General features: G+C 39.3%; 1 protein-coding gene across 5 annotated transcripts in view; it reads right to left on the bottom strand.

Moving 5' to 3' along the window:
* Positions 1-187: 187 nt before the first annotated feature.
* The window catches only part of pex5la (peroxisomal biogenesis factor 5-like a), a 59054-nt gene continuing 38667 nt past the window's right edge, over positions 188-20574 (bottom strand). For 2 of the 5 annotated variants that reach the window (XM_081718477.1, XM_027013534.3), the window contains 12 exons: positions 18768-18882; positions 16219-16413; positions 15966-16086; positions 15728-15815; positions 12363-12458; positions 7577-7693; positions 7254-7397; positions 6374-6444; positions 4592-4798; positions 4085-4250; positions 2416-2573; positions 188-2247 (listed from right to left, as the gene is read on the bottom strand). In XM_081718477.1, the coding sequence (XP_081574603.1) occupies positions 2046-2247; positions 2416-2573; positions 4085-4250; positions 4592-4798; positions 6374-6444; positions 7254-7397; positions 7577-7693; positions 12363-12458; positions 15728-15815; positions 15966-16086; positions 16219-16413; positions 18768-18882 (1680 nt within the window). In that variant the 3' untranslated portion in view covers positions 188-2045. The remainder of the gene's footprint in view (positions 2248-2415; positions 2574-4084; positions 4251-4591; positions 4799-6373; positions 6445-7253; positions 7398-7576; positions 7694-12362; positions 12459-15727; positions 15816-15965; positions 16087-16218; positions 16414-18767; positions 18883-20574) is intronic. The other 3 variants (XM_027013535.3, XM_027013536.3, XM_027013537.3) reach the window with 3 other exon arrangements.

Genomic DNA, 20574 nt, shown 5'->3' on the forward strand with positions numbered 1-20574 from the left:
GTAATTACTTTCACGTGCAGTACACAAAGAAGCTACATTTATTATTTGTGGAATCTTGTGTCTTGTTGACAGAATGCCTCTGAAGGGGTTAGAAGTTATTGCATTGAGAGGAACAAAATCTAACTTACATTGAGCTATAAAACAATGTAAAACTAGTGGAATGATTAAAAACCATAAGCACACAAAATTACAAGGGTTTTTTACATTTTATTTGAAAAGAAAACTTTCATATATGTTTACTGGATATTATATTTTGCTATGTTTAAATATACTGCACCAAAGTTACCGAAGCCCGTGTATTAGCATGTACTGTGTATTTCCAGTAGCATGAGAGTAAAGATTGATTCAGGACGAACTATTGATTGTGCACTTGGTCTGCTGGAATTTAAGTTTTGTGTGCACTACAGGCTTCAGTAAATCTGGTCTTTGGTGAGTTTAGTATCAATAAGTATACAATAAAGAATATTCTCTCTAGATTAATTGTTGCATTGCAAAACTAATTGCTATATATTAATTTAGTTTAGATAAGTGCAATTACATAAAGATCAATATGCTCTGAAATGCAAAATTGTTACGATTATATGTATATCGTAGAAATGAAGGTTAGAGTAAAAGAGGCATGACAATTTCATGCATATAAATAAAGCTACTGCATTCAAAAATAAGTGCATTCAGCATGCGGTCCTCTTAAATCAGGTGGTGTTCTAGAGTAAAGGTCATCTATATCAGCTCACCTGAGAATGTACAAAGTTCTAAAAAGGGGAGGCTCTCCTCAGGCTCTACCAATACAGCCATAATATAATTTACAGTAGTAAGCAGTCAGCTAGAAAGCACAGGCTTGTCCTGAGAGCATTTTACAGTGCTCTCAGAGAACCTTACATAACTAAGACACACAGAGCTGAATGGAAAAATAATAATATAAAAAGAACCCAACAGAGATTTTGTCACTCACTGACATTTGCCTCAGGCATGCAACGTACAACTATTTTAGGGCCATATTAAGTAAAACTACAGAGTCATAAATATTAAATATTAAACCAATAAATATTGGTTTCTGGAGCAATCGCATGAGCATTAGAACACAGTAATGGAACAGTGCAACATTTTTTGTAAGTAAAAAACCACAGCAAAGTTGTGGTACATGTTAATGCAGGTTTATAACTTTGTGGCATGTGGAACTGTGGAGGAGGACAGTTGCCTGCATCTTTTATGCACCTTAAAAAATTACTATGGCATTCAGTAAAGGTGTCCAGAGAACCTTGATATTGGTTTGAGGATTACAGGATGACAATAAACGAGCTATTTCAAGAGGCAAGATAATAAGAGGTAATGGCTTCCATCTGTCATCTTTCTCATAAAGTCTGAACTAACTAAATGTTTAACATGCATTTTAATGGCTTTATAGTCTGGCCTGCAGGTTACAGCAAAGAGCAGGAAAGTTTTCGTTTTGTTTAACTAGCAATGCAGCCATGAAGAAGACAGCCTCTATGGGTTTCTGGATATAAATATAGTGCATTGAGTGTTCAGTGAAAATATCCCCAATGAATTATAACCAATGGATTACAGATAATTATTTAGTCTGTTGTAATTTAAAAGCTGTTACTGTTGGATAAAAATGAGATTTGAGAGTTGAAGTTTCAGTTATTTCTTAAGCAAATTCAAACTATTGCTTTGATCTGTCTTACAATACAAATGTCTACCAACTGTTTTACCTTATGTGAGACTCAAGACTGCAACCCCTTTGAATTTCGTTACACCACATTCACCATTATTTCAATACATGTTCTCACGCCACTGGATTGGCGATCCCTATTTCTTTTCTCTAAGGCATACTTTTACAATCTTTGCCAGGCATTGTGCTCTTCAGAAATCTTAGGCTGCAGTGCAAATCTGTCTAAAGTAGTCTCTCACCAAGTGCTCACAGTTCTCAGGAATGTAAAGGTGCTCTGCGAAAAGAAAAAGACTTGTAAAACGGGTTACGGGTCACTCCCTTTGAAGGACTTTGGGTTCTTGGCTTGTATGCAGTCTAAAGGGTTTCCTATAGTTCACATGTCCAGATTGAAGGCTCTCATGAGTAAATCCAGGTCCCCTATGTTAGCAGCCTGGAAGAGTTCTGGCTGGTCCATGTTGGAGAGGGCTATCCTCAGGGCTGCCCAGATGTTGCCAGACATGACCTGGTGTGAGAGCTGTCGACTACTGCTCTTCCTTTGCAGACCCAGTGCTGTCAGGAAGTTGCTGGCAGCTTCCCTGCAAGAACAGGTAGCAAACGCCATACTGTCTGATATGAATGAACTCACAAATTCAGGCTGTGCAGTTTATGTTTTTGCAGTTACTCTTTTTCAATAGAACTCAAGCAACCAATGAAACAGGTGAGTAATATGCATTTGCTGGCACCTGTTTTCCGAGCTCACCCACCTGTGTGCCCCCAGGTTGATGCAGCTGATACCCAGGTTGTAGCGGGAGCGTATGAAGCCTGGCTGGAGCTCCAGGGCCCTGGTGTAGGCCTCAACGGCCTCCTCACTGCGGTCCCCGTTAGCCAGGGTTGCCCCAAGACGATTCCACAACAAGTAGTCCTATTGGCAGAAAAGAATGACACACATGTTTTATATATTACTTAACTGTCTGTATGTGCATTCAGCAGTTATGCTTTTACAATATCAATTGTCTTTATTCTATTCTTAAATAGCATGCATTTCCTCTAATTTGTGCAGTCACATTCCAAATCGTTGAGGAATTTTCTTTTTATGAACCCAGTTATATGTTAAATTTAAGGAATCTTGTTTACAGAATCTTTTAGTGGAGCGAGAATAAACTGTAGCGTCCCATCAGGGGGGACTTGGAAGCTGTGCTTTGCTGAAATATATTGAAAAAAATAGTGAAAGAAAAGCACTTTTCTCGCACCACTGATGAAAGACCTCTGTCTGAAATGTTTCTCTTGACACCTTGTGCACACTGCAATTTAATATATATCAACATCTTACTCTACAGTACACTGCAGTTACTCACTTAAAAAAAAAAAAAGTTGTGTAACTCCAATAAGCAAATTTACTTTGTGGATTATTTTTGAATTTTTATATACAGATTGAAAAAATTAAATTTCAATCATTTTACACTTTTATGTGAAGAGAGAATTTGAATTTTGTCTTTTCCTGTGTTCTCCAGTAATCTTATGCATAAGGACATGTAACCACCTTATTTAAGGTTAATTACTATAAGATCCCAATCTGTGGTTCATTTAAACACACTTAACACACATCATCAGTATGCTTTAAAAGTCATCTTTATCAATAATATATGCATCTTTTATCAGAAAAAAAAATCAACATAAAATCCCAAACTCTGTTTAATATTTAAAACCTTGTTCAATATATTTTTGCTGTTCTCTTTCCCAATATATAGTTAGGAAGGTAGATATGTTTATTCAGTTCAAGGTGATTGGAGCTTGTGCCTGACCTGTCAGGGAGGCCTGGTTTTAGCTTGGGAACTGCAGATCAAACATTAACTTTCATTGTATTCAAGATCTGAGCAACCCAGCAGGCGAGCACACATTACCAAGTCAAACAGACTGGGAGGATTTTCGATTGTGTGTAAATGTGACCTACACATGGGGAACAAACAGAGCTTAGCAAGCATCCGTTGCAGGCAAGGTGACCCAGAGGCTTGTGGAAAAGACAATCATTCATGCCACAGTTTGAAACTGCAGGCCGCATCTATTATGGCTTGAGGATTAGATATTGAAGAGAAGCAGGAACACGCTTGGGCTGGAGTTCAGGGCATCCTCTGCTTTGCGCTAGAAAGCTGGACTTGCCTTTTGCTGAAGAACCGAGAGATCGGTAGAAACAGGTAGGAAACAGGGAAGTGCAAAAAGCCTCTTCCCCAAATAACAGAAGGGGGATTATGGATGTATAATGTAAGTTAGATAAGAGATTTGGTTCTTTCTCTCAAATTACGGTTATTGCCTAACTCCATGAGAAATTCCACCGAGGTTCAAAATGAAATGGACCATTGATGGGTCTTGTGCTCCAGCACATATTACCCTATCAAGCTCCAGGCTGTTAGCAGTGCAAGTGAAGCCAGGCCCCACCTCTGGCCGGACTGACAGCGCGGCATTGAAGGCCTCTACAGCCTTGTTGAACTCGGAGCTGAGGTTGTACATCACGCCCAGGCCAGTCTGCAGGTCTGGGTCGATCCTGTCCGGATTCTCCTGGGCAGCTTCCACGTATAGTTCCTTCACTTCTGGCAGAAGAGGGCTTTGATAGCAAAGAAGAGGGGTATGGACGAGGGGGACAGGATAAGCGCGAGCCTGGTTCAAGACCAGAATCTAGTGGAGCTACTGGCCATCAAAGAGCCCCTGTCCTACATTTTGCCATGTCATAATACAGAGTAATAGTAAACAATAAAACCACTCAGTCTCCTCCTTTAGTTATAGCTCTGAGCTTGAAGAAAGAGAACACGATGGTTTGCTTAATAAAGTTTTACTCACATCAATATAAACTAATCAATAAGAATTAAATGTGCTAGGAAGCTTGATCATTAAATGAATGCCTCCAGACCTGATCCTGCTGATTATTCCTATGTGATGGGTCCCTACCATGCATCAGGTGAGGCGTGGGAGAGGCGATGGTGGCCTGGTGAGCTGTGCAGGTGAGTACAGTTCTTCAGGAGGTGCTTGTACTTCTGGTTGTGCTTCAGCCAGCCCAGCAATGCCTCACAAGCTTCTTGCTTCATGCCTGTGTTTGTCATGCTCACAGCCAAGGCCATCAGTGCCTGCAGGTTATTGGGGTGAAGTTCCAGACACCTGTATGTGTGTAAACACACACACACACACACACACACACACACACACACACACACACACACACACACACACACACGCGCACACATGCACGCATACACATACAGTGATGGACTGTGTCAAATGCACTGTAGCTTTGATGGACACAAATTAGCTCACAGCCACTGTAATGAGAGACAGATGCTTCCTGTTTAGCTCTGTTTTCAATTTAGGGTGACTGCCTCTGGCATCTCATGGGACTGTGCTTGAGATATACAAAGAGAGTCTCAGTTAACATCAAAACATTGTGCTTCATATATCTTTCCATTTAGGTATACAATAAAGAAAAACATTAAGCGCAAAATAAAAAAAGAAGACAGATGTAAGTAAAATGGACAAATACAAAATAGCAATTAAAAAAAAGCTGAAAAAAAGGGTTTTAGGATGAATCATTCATTTTTTTAAATGATCACAGACATTCTATCAGCTCTATTACAAAACTACACATTATGAGCTGTAGACATCCTTTTAATTCAGAATGATGTGATGGTGTGGGGTGGGTTTTGAGAGTGCCACTGGTAATTAAAACAAACAGATTGGGGTTTTCACTCTTGGATGCTCAGAGGAACCTTGTGTGAGATTATGGCCTCTACGTCTGCCATGAATGTAATCTAATGAATGGCCTTACTTCTTATGGAATGCAATTTTAATTGGACAAGCAATTTATTATGGTGCTCCCGCAGCAGCGGCAGGAGAGGACACAACAGAAAGCTCCTTCCTGTTCCCGCACAGATATTGCTACTGGAGGAGCTGTATTGTTTTACTGTAACATTCTTTATGTTCTTGTCCATGAATTTTGCATAGTTTTGCAAGCAGGTTTAATAAAGCAGAATGAGTTTTTGTATAATTTAAAACCCACTGAAATTTTTACACAACTAATAGACAATCACTTTTTCTAATGTGATACTTTACCACATGCAGTGGAGGCATTGCTACAAAATATGCTAAAATGTTTTCACATCTGAAATTATAGTTTAACAACCATAGCTGCACCCCAAGCCTTATCCACAAAGCTCAGCTGGTGCAGACTGCCTTTGGAAAACACCTCAAAATGGTAAATGAAGAAATCTTGGAATTTCTGAAGTTTTTGAGATGCAGTTAATTGCCCTTAGCTCTTATGTGGGCCTACTGCTTAGATGTTTGATGTAGATTAATTAAGAAATGTGTCCGATGTAAAACTGTGTTCTCCAAATTCCAGTTCAAAGAGAGCCTCACTTTGGAACTTCCGAGTCTTTGAATCATTATGGCAACAGGGCAGTAGGTGCTTTACAGTCCTTGCTTTTTGTTACCTTTTAATCAACACAATAAAAACATTTTTGGGAATAAGCAAGGAGTGTGTACTTCATTATAATTAGCAGTATTAAGCACACAACTTATGTCAAAAATATAAAACAAAAGGCAACGAGGCGAGTTCTATTCAGCATTCCAGGTTTTTGTCTATGTTTTTTATTTATTTATTATTATTTTTTTAATTTAATAAAACAGAATTAAATTAGAGAGTGACATTCTCCAGGGAGTTGTGTAATGGCACATCCTCACCTCTGGAGGGAGACAATTGCTGCCTGCTCATTCTCATTCTCTGCCTGTGTGGTCCCCAGCACTTGCCAAGCCTGAAAAGACAATGAGCATTGAAGACTGAACAGCACGGTTATCACCTTGAGTCCAGTAAGGTGGTTGTATTGTTCAGGAGCCATATGAGCTATTCAGGGAAAAATGAGTCATTTCAGTCAAAGCTAAAGCAGCTTGCAACATGTAGCATGAAAGTGGCTCTACCTGCTTGCTAGACAATGTGTACACAAATGTCTTAGGTGACTCAGTGAATCATGTTGCACATTTAAAATATTACCAATACCCAGGTAATTTATAGGTAAGCTTATTAGCTCAGTGCAAGAGAAAAGAAGATTGTCAACCACCATGAAATCACTGAAGAGAAGGTGCACTGGTCAGAATCCCCACTCTGTATTCACTGTGATGGACAAGACTGATATCACAATAAGTCATAATGCAAGCTTCACCCTATTAAGTAAATATAAAGATAATCTCAACATTATAAAGCTCTTTCAGGAAACTATGCCTGAAACAGTAGCAGTAGTTATCTACATAATTCAATTGTCTTTGTAGATCCAATAGTTCTGTTATTTAGTATTCTTCAAAACTTTTAGCACAAAAGCTTTTAGCTCCTTCTCTTGTGTGCGTTGTTAGTTTTCAGTGGGAATACTGTGTGCTTTAGTCTGTGTGTGTTATTAGTTTCCAGTGGGAAAACTGTGCTTTAGTCTGTGTGTTGTTAGTTTTCAGTGGGAAAACCGTGTGAGTGCAGTAGAATGAACAGCATGGCTCCCTGGACCCATACTGATGTGGTCATGTTGGCTGTTTACACCACATGGCCTCAGGACTTTGTTCCCTGTGAATGTCTGCTTACTTCAGAGTCCTGAGGGTCCTGCAAGATAGCCGCTTCTAGGAGCAGGACTGCATTGGGCAGGTCTCCCTCTCTGGCCTTCCGCAATCCCTCTTCGAATGCATTTGGCCAGTCTTTATATGGATTGTCTGTGTGGAAGTAATATCCCTGCAGCGAAAAATGCTTGAGGCATTATTATTTGATATGCCAAGATCAATAGAAAAAGCTTTTAAAAAATAAATAAATACCTCAAAACATCTTAATACGACAGCAATGGCTATAATGTGTGTATATGTTTGCACGTGTGTGGGTGCGGTTGTGCGTTTTCTTGCATCAATGTGCTGCACCTTTTCAAGAGGGGACACAGTGGGGGGAAACTGGGCCTCTTCATTTTCTGTCAACCAGTTCCTTCGGGCCAGTTCTTCCCACTCAGCCTCCATCTTATCCCAGAACTCCGTATCAGACTGCAAAACATTCATGCCAAGAAGCTGAGTGTGTGTGTGTGTGTGTGTGTGTGTGTGTGTGTGTGTTTATTTTGGGAGGAGGGTGGCTGGTGATGGAGGAAGAAGGAAAGGCGAGTATCAGCAGTGTGTGGCTGGCTTTTTTTCTCCATTTCCCATTGTGAGTTCAGGGCGACTTCTGCTGCTTTTTTGCCGGTGTGTGCTGGACTCATCCAACTCAAATTTGGATCAACGTAAATCTGAGCTCCCAGTGCTTTAGCAATTTGAATAATAAATTGCAGAACGTGAATATTGAAGGACAGAAGCAACGCTTCTGCACTCATGCTGCTGAGCAACTTGGGTCCCAATCGCATGATGACTCAGCTGCTGAAGTCATAATTTCAGATTGAAAAGAAAGTTTTTATGCTCTGAAAGTGAACTACATGGAACATGATGTATTTATCTATTTTAGGAACCAATGTACTTTGTTGACACTGGCATGATTTTACAAACACTTCAGTGCCATGTATGCATAAGGGCATATATTTTAAGAGCCACATTTTGCTGACTCATGTTGTTGGAGGGCTTGTAGAGGTACAACACTGCTTTGTCATTAAAGTATCTTCTGTCTATGTTCATTTCTGAAGCACTGTATAGCCACAACAAGGTTGCCTCTGAAATCGTTAGATAGTGGCAGGTATTGTGAGCCTCATGCCCTGCATATCATATGCCTCCATAGCTCTAACACAGCTGAATATGATTAATTACAAAGCTCTTCACAAATGCATAAGCACCTAACACATAAACATGCTGTGAATAGGTTCCCTTTGACTAGGCATAAGGCATACAACTCTAAGTCATGGTCGCTGTCTAAAACTGCTGAGTCATTTTACAGCTATAACAAATTTGATGAGGTGTTATTTTGTGCAGTGCTGTCCCTGGTGCCATGGAGATAATTATGCCTCCAGACTCTGTGATGGGCACAGCTTTGCTAAGTGTCCATTTGCTATAATTGGAAGACCCCTTGTCAACTCAGCACACTCGAGGTCCATGTATCCAAAGGTCAGAGTTGAAAGCTCATTATCTCTCCTGTGGTGAAAATGCTGCTCAGTCTGAATCTTTCAGGACACTGTAATGGGAGGTTAAGAACATCTTCAGCAGTGTTACAAATCTGAGGTGGAGAAAAAAATGGACATGCTGCTCCGTCTTCAAAACTGGCCACGGTGCTAAAACGAGAAGTCCAGTGCAGTGAATCTCTTAGTTCCTTTTTTTTTTTTTTTTTTTTCTTCTCAGCAGTTGTACTTTTTCTTGACTCCAGCGCTTTTTTTAAAAAACTTTTCCTGTAAGAACATTCCTATCACTCATGAACACCCAGACAACAGTTCTTGTTTATAATAACAGACTGAGACCCCCAGAAGACTATATGAGGTGAGTATAAAGAAGAACAATTCTGAAGACCCACTGCTTCTGTCTGAGAGATATCATTTTAGATGGTCTAGTAAGTATACAGATAAGAACCAGAGAAATACGGTTATATATGTGCAGTAAAGTCTGATATGCTGCCAGGGATTCAGCTGCCCGTGACAGAGGGCTTAGCTGGGGTGCTGGGTGATCCAGAGTGGATGGAAGTTCTCCATCCTCTCTAGTCATTTGACGAATGATCAAGGCAATGAGGGTCCAGTGGGAGGGAAGAGGCTCCCTTCCAATTAGTCACTCTGTTTTTGACATAAACTGCACTACAGATCACAAGTTCCTTTCTACTGAAATATGGCATAGGCCAGGCCTATTTATGAGATCTGCAGACACAAACAGTTTCCTGGTAGACCTATTATGAGCAAAAAACCTTATCTTTAGAAATCAGTGATTATTATGTACTTTGGGTATTAAAAAAAGGATGCTATAGGTTATATGGCCAGGAATATTTTTTCTTTGACATTTTAGTGTGGAATGGCTGTTTCAAATGTGAGTAAAGCAGCCAAGAGAAAATAAATCTAGTATTATAGATCACTAGAATTTAGAGTCTGACAGGTTAAAAGCTTATTCACTATAGCTGTCATAAAAGTATGCTACCAATTAAACTCTTTTAAAGGTTCACAGTCTAATAAGAAAAACTACTAAAGGAATGGCAAATTTATGAGTTCCACAAAAGAAAAATTGATATACTGTATAGGCCAATGTTGTTTCCTTAAGGTTTATCTCACAATAAACTAATAGAGACCAAGGGTCAGTTCAGGATTGAAATGATAAAAGGCTTTGACATGCAACAAGAGGCAGGCAGAAGTGCATAAGTATGACAATCAGTGATTATTATTATAATGACATTTGATCCTTACATTTTCATGACTACAGAACAAAATAAAGTGGATCAAGATATACTGAGAAATCGTAACAGAGCTGGATCCTTGTAGATTGAAGTATAAGAAGCATTTTTATAGTTTCACAAAACTGAAATGGTGCATGTTTTTGTGATATGCCAGTGCAGGTCCTTCTTTCATGTGGTTCAAGGAGGCTAGTTTTCTACTAACTTTAATGGCGCTTTGTGGATGCATGCAATATATTTTAAAGCAACCTATGCAACTGAATTAAGCAATCATAAATAACCTGAGTTTACTTGAAGTTCAATTATTTGGGTTAACGTGCACACACAGTTAGGTTTAAAGTGCATGTAGTAAACCTTCAGTGGCAGTTATTAAATTTACTCCCTTTCTTCCGCACACTGTCTGCAGACAAAATGCAAAAATGAAAACCACATATGCTTCATCTGTAGCAAGGAAAACAGATGAGGTAAAATGCTTCTTTGAAGTATAAAAATGAACACGATTTTCATTGTAGTTTCCTGAAAGAACACATGATTGACTTCTCATCTAGCAACAAAGAAACTGATGAACTGGCACACACTTAGAGGTGGAAGGAGCACTGCTGTAAAAAAGCAATGCGTGTCATTTCCTGTCAGCTAAAACCATGCTTAACAGAGGGAGAGCAATTTCACTGATGGAAAATGTGGTGCAGGTGGGCATTCTCCTATTTCTTTTTATTGCTGGTATATTCAAATAAAACTCAATGGTCAGTTCAATACTACCTTTGTCTGGGATTTGCTAATGATGCTGCTGCAACCTAGCAGAAGAGACCAGCAGTGGGTCAACCTGGTTTTCACCCCCAGCTGCATCTCCCTGGTCCAAATGAGAGCAGTGCCTTAATTTGCATGTTGTCTCTTGTACATCCCGAAAGGCCTGGCCTTCCCCTGTGATCTATTTTTTTGGGGTCCACCCAAATTAAGTATAAAAAGAGCAATTCAGAAGCTCCTCCATTCACCCAGGTCATTCCAATTTAATAATCCCTCAGATGTGCAGGAAATGCCCCTTAGCCTCACCTTCTACAGTGCTCCAATATGTTGGCCAGCCTGGAGCTTCACTCGGTTCCGTTTCAGCCTCCAGCCATTTCTCAGCTTCCAACAGCCCGCAATTACACAAATGAAATGGATTGCAAAACTAGTCTGCATGCCATAGGAAGTACCTTTCTAGACAAATCTGGTCTCTACCAGGTTCTTAATTAAAACAAATGTATGCAGATATGAGAATATATAGAATAGAGGAACTAGGCCAAAAAGGGAAGGGGCTCGGTATACAGGACGAAATAATCAATCAGTTCTCCGTTTGCTGATGTCTGTTCCTTGGTAATATTACTTATTGGAAAGCCTGCCCCTTCGTGGGCAAATACTGGCTGGAGGGCCCTAGGGAGACATGCCATCACCATGTACTGGGCAGTGATTCCAGAGATACTGTGGGAAAGCTGGTTGAAATATTCCCTTCTAAGCACTCCTCTCACTTTTGCACCCCTTGCTATGTCTCCTTTATTATTCCTTTGCTTTCACAAATAATTTATATTTGTTCCTCTCCAGTACACTGTGATGGCAAGACGTGTAATGCAATACCAGATGGCTCTTTACAATGACCAGAGCACCACGAGATCCAAGCAAAGCAAGCATCCAAAGTGTCTGATGTGGTAATAAACAAGAGTCTAGTCTGGGGGTTTGGAGTTCATATTCCCTGCTGTTGTCTATTTACAGAATATTAAAAATAAACTGAGACGTGATTTTGCATGCACTGCAAGGTTGTTCATTGATCATTTTCAGTCATCTCTAAAAATGAATTTTTATAGTTCATGACACTGGAAAATTATGTGTGCATGTTTTCCCACAAAGCTACAATTTTTTTTTTTTTTTTATCATTATTGGATCTGAAACAGTATGCGATTATGATGATCACTGAAGCTCAACAGCCAATGTTTAGTGCAAAGATCCCCCCGTGAACAAGCTCTTATCTGACTACTGTCACTACTATACACACTGACATCTGATCCTGCATGCCTGGAGCACATATTACTGACATATTTTTCCTCTTCTTTGTGGAGTAGAAAATTATGTATTATTATTTGGATTCAATCACTCCATGAACATATTTCCCCACTTATGATATCATTCAGATTGTGACAATTATCATCAAGTCTCCTTTATGTGATAAGGTAGTGTTAAGACTGAGACACTGGGGCTTGTTATCACGGATATGAAAATTTGCCCCGGTACAGAAAATACTAGTGATACTGTTTAATATGGGGAAGGACCACATGGAAAGCTCCTGAGACATCGGTGGACACACTGCCTGTGCCACAGTGGGTGTCTGGAGTTGTCGCTTACTTCCACGGCTGCTTTGGCCCTCTCATACTCCTCCTCCAGCGACTGGTTTCTGGACAGGAGCATGCTGCCCCATCTTCGGTCTGTTCTCACTTGACCCTGTCAGACACAGGAACAGATACAACAGCAGTCAGTAGAGAGAGAGAGAGAGAGAGAGAGAGAGAGAGAGAGAGAGAGAGAGAGAGAGAGAGATAGGGAGCCAGAGCTGGAGGTTCAGTCATCCTCCAGCTTCATCTTGCAAGCTCTGATGCAAGCTGCAAAGGGAATGTGCTACCAACAGCAGCTAGTACCCCCATTCTTCTCTGCTGTCCTCACCCCAATCACCCCACCCCCCACCCCCAGCCAATTGTGCTGTCTCCTAACGGCCCTGAAACTGACATGCCACAGTCAGCAAAAGGCCCTGCCTTGCATTCCCTTCCATGCAGATATCTGAATATCGCAGACATTTGGTCAGAGCAATAATTTGAATTTGAAAAGAAAAAAGCCAGGTTTTTCAGGAGAGTACACAGGCAGGCATGCTACATATGCAGGAAAGCAGCTGGTTTCATGAAATATGAAGATAAATATCACGATGCATTATACCAACTCTAGCAACAACCTACTTCACAGTGTTCATTTTCATCTGTGTTTATGCTTATAATAAACTAAACTAAACTTCTCTAGTATTCCCTTCTCTATTATACTCAAAAGTCTCTATTATACTCACTATATAAAAGCTACAATTTTAGGCAATTTGTATTTGAATATTTGTCAGAGTACAGATGATGTTGAAGAAATATAATCATGTCATGGACCATAATTCTAACAACTTGATTATGGCTTAACTTTCATTATCAGTTGCCCTGTGCTCCAGAGCTTGAATTAGCTGTCTTTGTAATAGCACTTTGTTTTGCTGAGAGGGTAGTTTAATAAATTCACAAACCCTCTAAATGTTAAATCAGGGTGCTTGTCTGTCAAAGGCTTACCTCAACTGGTAGAATTCAGATTTCGGTATGTCTCATGGTTCATACTGAATAAAGAGCACCTGCTACATTGGATTTTCATATATTGCCAGGGTTATACCATTAAACAGATTTCACACAGGAATATACAATGGAGGTCTGAGAACAATCAGTCTTGCTTCAGTTCTCTGTAACCCTTGCCAAGGCTCTTACTAATGAGCTTTGTGAAAAACTAATCCAGAAGAACAATTATCTTCAACATTGCAGTTTCCATTTCTGTGGGTAGTGATTCATTGTTAAGAGCCCGGTTGAGAGAGATTTTAGTTGATATAGGCCACTGTTCAAAATGGTTGCCATCTACATTTACATTTACATTTAAAGCATTTAGCAGACGCTCTTTCCAGAGCAACTTCCAACAGTGCTTTGTCATTTACTCATATACTACATCCTAGCCAGTGCAGTAGGATAGAGTTAAAGATGCCAATGAACTGGAATGCTGTTGAAATACAGGGATCAATGCTGATACCTAGAACTGCAAAATTCATAAGCTCAGACATCTAAAGGTATCTTCAATTATATCATTTAACTGCCATTTTCTGATGTGCTGTACTGTACATAGCCATTCAATATTCACTCAGTAACAGACGTAAAATTACAGATGGATGTTTGGTGATATATTTGACTGGTATTGGCAGGTGTCGTTTGACAAGTCGTATATTTGACTAAGGAAGTCATTCAGTGAAATTTACAGTGGATACTGGGGACACTGTTAAAATAATATGATGAGACACTGGTCACCCTGTCAGTCTTTAGTATAGAGTTGAAAATGTGCCATGTATTTTGAATGCCAGAGTACATACCTTACACAGTAACAAGCACAAACAGAAGTTTCTGAATAATTTATCAGCTATCACCCTGTTAACGGCAGATACTGTAGCAGCAGGAAGAGCAGCCCAGAGACGCAGCATGCTCCACTGAGACCAGAAGCATGTAACGTTTGTACCCTGCATCACCACAGCATAAATCAATTCCAAACAAGTCCTCAGAAACCTTTTGTTTTGTGGTTGGGTTTTGTGATGATGCTTTTGGAATGTTTCAAATGCATGGATCTTTAGCATGTCACATAAAAAAGCATAGAAAGGCTTACATGTTTTCCACTAACATACTGCTTGCTGAGCTAAAATAAAAAAAAAGGTTAGCAAAAAAAGCATAACATGCAGTTACTGTGTTTACAGTGTGTTTACATTACAATATGACATTTAAAACACCAAAGGGGCTCAGATGATGAGCATTTTGAGATGGGAATTTTGTTTTCTTGTTTTCACACTTTTTTCTGAACAAAAATGTAATGGAGAAAAATCAGACAGTAACCTTCAGATTTTCAATGATCATTTTTAAAAGAGCAAAAATATTTTCTTAAGGTTAAATTTAGGGTTTACACTTTAAAAAAAACACTCTAAGAACTTACAAATTGTTTCATTAATTTCAAATGAATCTACTCTGCCCTCCCACTACCCCCTCCCTTCTTTGGAGGGCCACTGATACTTTGTTCATATTAATATTAAATATATTTATGCCCATATTAAAAAATGAATATTGCTCATATTAAAAACAAACAAACACATTTTGCTCAGGGAATCAAACAGTGATGTAATTATTCATTTGCAATTGTTAAAGATAATAGCATTTGTATAGTCTCTTTAGTAGAAGTATTTATTTCTGGGAGATATTCTGAGGGACAGAAAGATGGTGATGCTGAAATGCTGCACCACAAGAGTAAAGAGAGTTTATTAATAACTTCTTTCCAGTAATGGTTACCTTATGGGCATGTCCAATGAGCAGGAAACCAAGTCTGTGCTGCTGGTTCTACATTGTGTACATGTGCCAGTGTTGACAAATGCCATTTTCAGCATGTCATGTTGTGTTCTCTGTGCTCTGTGAATGATTTTGTACTGAATCAAATGTGTTATTGTATGTTTAGTCATGAGGAATATTTTTTCTGCATATTTGCTTTCAGAATATTGCATTGGTGTTGATAGCAAGATCCCTTTCCCATTTACTGACTGGCGGACAGGAGGAAGAGTTTGTATTACTAAGGAGGGTATATCATTTGGAAGTTGGTTTTCTGGTTTAGCAAATGTATTTATTTCTTTGGAAGGTAGTAGTTTGAGAGGCTTGTCAGTTGTATTTATTTTAGATTTTAATGTATTCTTCAGTTTGAGATGCCTTTGTGACTTGATGAGCCTCCAACACACCTCTCACAATGAATGGCCTAAGGTTAGGGTTTCCTAATATTCATTTTGCTTAATTTCCCATATATATTTATTGAAGATAAAATTAATAATACATGTATTTAAGGGCTATAATGAGAGTATGACATAATAAATATTTACAATATTTAAATATGTAAATATATAATTGACTTACTTGTGCGGTTGTTTCTGCTTCCCTCTTGTAATTTACTTCCAGTGAGGTCTTGGTGTCACTTTCAGGGTGTGTTTTGCTGTCAATTGACCTATGGGTGTATCATAAGTGACAAATGCCATAAGGCAATGTTTACATTTGTTGATTGCTATAGTAATACAAGTCCTTGTGCAACAATGTTTACAACAAATGCAAACATTTCAACCATTTTTTTCAGATCTTACAGCAAAGAAAATCTTACCACACAAAATCTCCAGATGTTTTTGAGGAACGCCTTTTCTCCTGTTTCCATTTCCTGTTACCAATTCTGTCTGGATGGAGGGTGAGTTCTTCCCATTTTTCCAATGGAGAAGGAACTACTGCTGTCAACAGTCAACCAAAGAAAGCTTAAAGACATAATTGGATGGAAGCATACACTTCCAACTTGAGGAAAGTGATATGATCTGACTAATTGTTATAAACACTGGCTTTTGTTTCCTGGTAGGTCTGGGTACCTGAATCCAGAGACTCTTTCACAGGGGTGTGAGAGCAAGATGTGTTGTGTTCAATGTCCACCTGGATCAGCTCTGTTTCATCTCGTTTCTTTCTGTGAGGCGTGCTCCTTATAGACACAGGGCTCTTTCTGTCTTTACCGTTCCGTTTATCTCCGGGGTCACTCAGGTCCAGCAGGTCCAGAGAAGAGGACAGTACTGAGGAGGGGAGATATGAATATCATAAAAAGGTTTTCTGAAGTGACCTCACTCGTTTGCAAATGTTCAGTTTCTTCATGCCTGTTATTTGCCAGCATAGAGGTACCCAAATATTAACTACTCTCAGAACTGGTTGGTAGAGCAAAAGCAAATTGTAACTGGGAAACATCTCTTGCTTTCAGAATTACTGCAATAGGATGACAACTGAAACATTAAGGGATGTTTTTATGTGTATGAGAAACATAGGAATTTGTCAGTTGGAATGCATAGTGTAAATGAATAGCAATTTGGAAACTGTAAAATGAATGGGTATTTTGCCACCACAGACTTTCTGTCTTTGTTTAAATAATGTCTTCCTAATTACAGAATGAAGTTACTTTTGCTGAATGTTTGTGCCATGGGACTGTTGACAGGAAAGAACAGGAATCCATGATCCTTCCCTGTGTGTTGTTGTTGCTCTGACCACTCAGAAAGGTGAGTGGCCTCTGTCATCAAAAACCAGCAGGTGCAGCTGGTATCCAAGGTCTATGGAATTACATTATTTTTGATTTTGCTTGTTTCTCTGCAACAGAACAGTAAGGGTTTTGAAACAAACAAAACACTCAATCACTGCTGTGATTGTTATAACTAACCGAAATGCAGTAACACAAATAGAAAACAGAACCTTACACCCATGGAAACATTTTGCATATCTATGTCATTATTGTCTATGTTTGCAAATGATGGAGGAGCACAGGCCATTTCACATTCTTCTCAACTCACCAAACTTGCCTTTCATGACATTGATTTATCACTGTCTATGAAATAATTACAGCACAGCCTTTTAGACCTAATTACAGAAATCACTGATGAGTATAAAAGAGGGAGGTGCAGCATCAAGAGTTTTAGTCCTACACTCCTCCTGACTTACATTAAAATCACCTGCCATCACTCTCTTTAGAAATCAATTGCACAGTCATTAGTCAAACAAGTAATGACCAGGATGAGATTAGATGAGCTACCCTTCAGGATGTATTCAGAATGTATTCCTCAGAGTATTTTCTGCAGGCCATGTGATGTATGTACATCTCATAGAGAGCAGTGGTAGCTCAGTGGTTGCTCAGTGGTTAAGGCACTTGACTTGTAATGGAAAGGCTGCTGGCTCAAGCCACACCACTGCCAAGTTGCCACTGTTAGGCCCCTGAGCAAGACTCAAGTTGTACTCCAGCTGCCATAATTGTAAGTCGCTTTGGATAAAAGCGTCAGGTAAATGTTAAAGGGCAGACAAGTGTGTATTAATAATCAATTAATTAAATAAACAATTGCATTCCAAAACAGAATAGACACGTGAGGAGTTTAAAGATGTAACCATGTGGCTCAGTTTAGAAATATATAAATGTATGCTTTTGCTCCTGGCTAGACTCTCTTAAGAGTCTGTGCTCTGTGTAACAGTGAAGCCTGTAGCCTAGTGAGGACACTGTATGGAAATTCTTCAGCGAGACAGGCCTCTGACACTGAAGGAGAGGATTCTCAAGGTAGTCAGGCACATTTGCTATTTAAATTCAGCGTAGAAACCCATGATATACTGTCAGTTTTAGATTTGTGTAAACATTGGAAAACAGCTTGCCAGCTTACCAAGCATCACAGTGCACAATGGCTCAATGGCTAGCTCTTGAATCCATTATTTATACAACATGCTGAAAGTGCACACTGCAAAACCCTTTGTTTGCAATGAATGCTATCCAGTCATATGTGAGTTCCAATAATCCATCAGTTCAGAGCTATCTCCTAAAAATTAAGAGACTGCTGTTTTATTGCAAACAAGCCAGAAGAACTTCCATACATAATCTGTATGCAATTAGAGCTCTGAAATTAAGAACTCTTTGAATATTATACACAGATAGTGAGTGTTCTCATAGGTGAGGCTGTCTTGATTGTTTCATGCAAAAAAGAAAGACAAAATGCATGTGCAACAAGGTCAGCTTTACCTCCTCAGTCACTTGTTTGTCTACTTGAAATAATGAGCCAGTCTTAAAGTAAAAGCTCTTGGACTTTTAGCTATACACATTCATTAAGTCCTGCATTTGACTGCTGTAATGGCACACTACTGATCAGCATAATGAAAATATCTGCCTAGGAGCAATAATGTGAGCATGTGTCATGGCATCAAAAGGTAATAACAGTACATTCATGCAATAAGTAAGCTAAATGAAGAAGAATCTAACAAGCTTGAAGGATGAAAGAGAAGGTCCTTCTGCTTGCCATGAGTGGTACTTCTACTTGTCTTATAGTATACTGGCTAAGTGTCGTAGGTCCTACCAGGAGTGGAGGGTGTTGAATATTTCAGGTCAGGTAAAGGTCAGAAGGTCCATTACCTGCTGTGTTAGAGGTCACAGGGCGGGCAGCCCTGTCACACTTCGTCTCACACAGGAAGTCATCAATGGAGGGGCTCAGCAAGGGTCGACTCTCTTGTTGTTCGCTCACCAGCTGCTAAAAAAAATCCAAACATTCCACTGAGATCTACGTACACACCTGTGCTGCTGTGCTCCTTCCACTATCTGTGCAGAGGCAAAAGAGACTCTTAGTGTAATGACAGCTTTAGCTTTGATTTGTCAGTGATGGTTTATTCCCAGACTAACATTGGTGTGTTTACAGAAATTCAACTCCTATTCTCAGCCTTGGCCCCAGATGACTAGCTTTCGCTAACCTAAAGTTACTTCATGGAAAACAAGGTGTTTTTTTTCACTCCTATAGCTACCAGTATATTTTTTGTTCCTTTAAATCTACTGTTGTTCTCACAATTGGCCCTCCCTGGCATCCTGTCTCCTTGGTTACCCTGTCTTGTGTCTTTGTTTTGCTCTGGTTCTGTTCCTTAGTTTCATCTACTCTGTTTTTGTTCGTCTTTGTTTTAGTTATCGCCTGTCTTTGTTAGCCTTCATCAGTCTGTATATTTAAACCCTGTGTTTTTTCCAGTTAGTTTGCCGGTCTTTGTGATTCCTAGCATCTGTGTGTTATCCATGCCTCTATTGCGTTTGCTGTGACCATGGTAGTTGTTCTAGCCAGTTGTGTTTATTGTTCTAACTTTTGTCGTGTTCGCTGTTTTTCATTTCTATTTAGCCTGTCTAGTTGCTTTCTTAGTTTTTGTGTTTTTCTTTTCATTTACTATGTATTCCTGGACTCTCCATGTTGGTTCATTGACCCTGGACCATAACTACTACTCTGAATATGGATATGCCCTTAATAAATCTCACTCTTCTCAGTGTATGCATCCACCTCATGATCACTCCACGTTACCGTTATGGAATCATCTTTCCCTTCAAGGTACTTCTGTTGGTGTACGCTAGAGGCAAAATTGTGACAGTCCTATTGAATTGTTCCTTTTTAAATAAAATAAAAATAAAATAAACATAAAACAGCAAAGTCATGACAGCATGCATAATATATGTGCAATTAACAAAATTTAATTGCTCAGCCAATTGCATTACAATTACAGTCCTCAGGCTACACATGTGTGTGCTAGAGAGTGTATGTGTCCTTCAGGGATATGGGTGGCACAGAGTGGAGACACATCCATCATCATTCAGCTCTTACAATCTTCGTTCAGCCATGCAGGACTAACCCCGCAAAAGCCCTCTGTGTGCACTGCAAGTGCATTCTCAACTGAATCTGTCTCTCCATCGGGGATTGTTTGTCTTGAGAACTAAAGTTAAAGAGATCAGGTTAACTCTGATGCTAAATCTTTGTTTTTTTGGCCTTTTCCTCATCCCTGCTACATTTAGTCTGAGGATGACATGCTTTAGATTTTTCTAATTAAAAAATCCAAACCTAGATGAATGTCTTTGCTGGTGCTGCTGTCGCGATAAGTGATCTAGTGCTTTGGTCATTCATTGTCTACCTCCACTCAGACAATACTAATAAAACACTCTAAACTTGCTAGCAGAATACCGCTGAATAGGAAATACTTAATCATGGGACGCCTACACATTCTAAAATGGCTTAATCCCAACAGTAACCCTGAACATATTAATAAAATGTCAGATAATCTTTCTTCTTTTTCACACAAGTGTGAACTAAACCAAATATTCAATCCTATCAATAATCTTTTCATTAGAAGCCTCCTCTAATTAAATCTGTTTGCTAATTTTGCTATTTATTTACAGCTATAGCCAGTATTTTAAGAAT

The sequence above is a fragment of the Electrophorus electricus genome, chromosome 7 (genome assembly GCF_041902795.1).
Source record: "Electrophorus electricus isolate QZ-2024a chromosome 7, ASM4190279v1, whole genome shotgun sequence".
In the NCBI taxonomy this organism is placed as follows: domain Eukaryota; kingdom Metazoa; phylum Chordata; class Actinopteri; order Gymnotiformes; family Gymnotidae; genus Electrophorus; species Electrophorus electricus.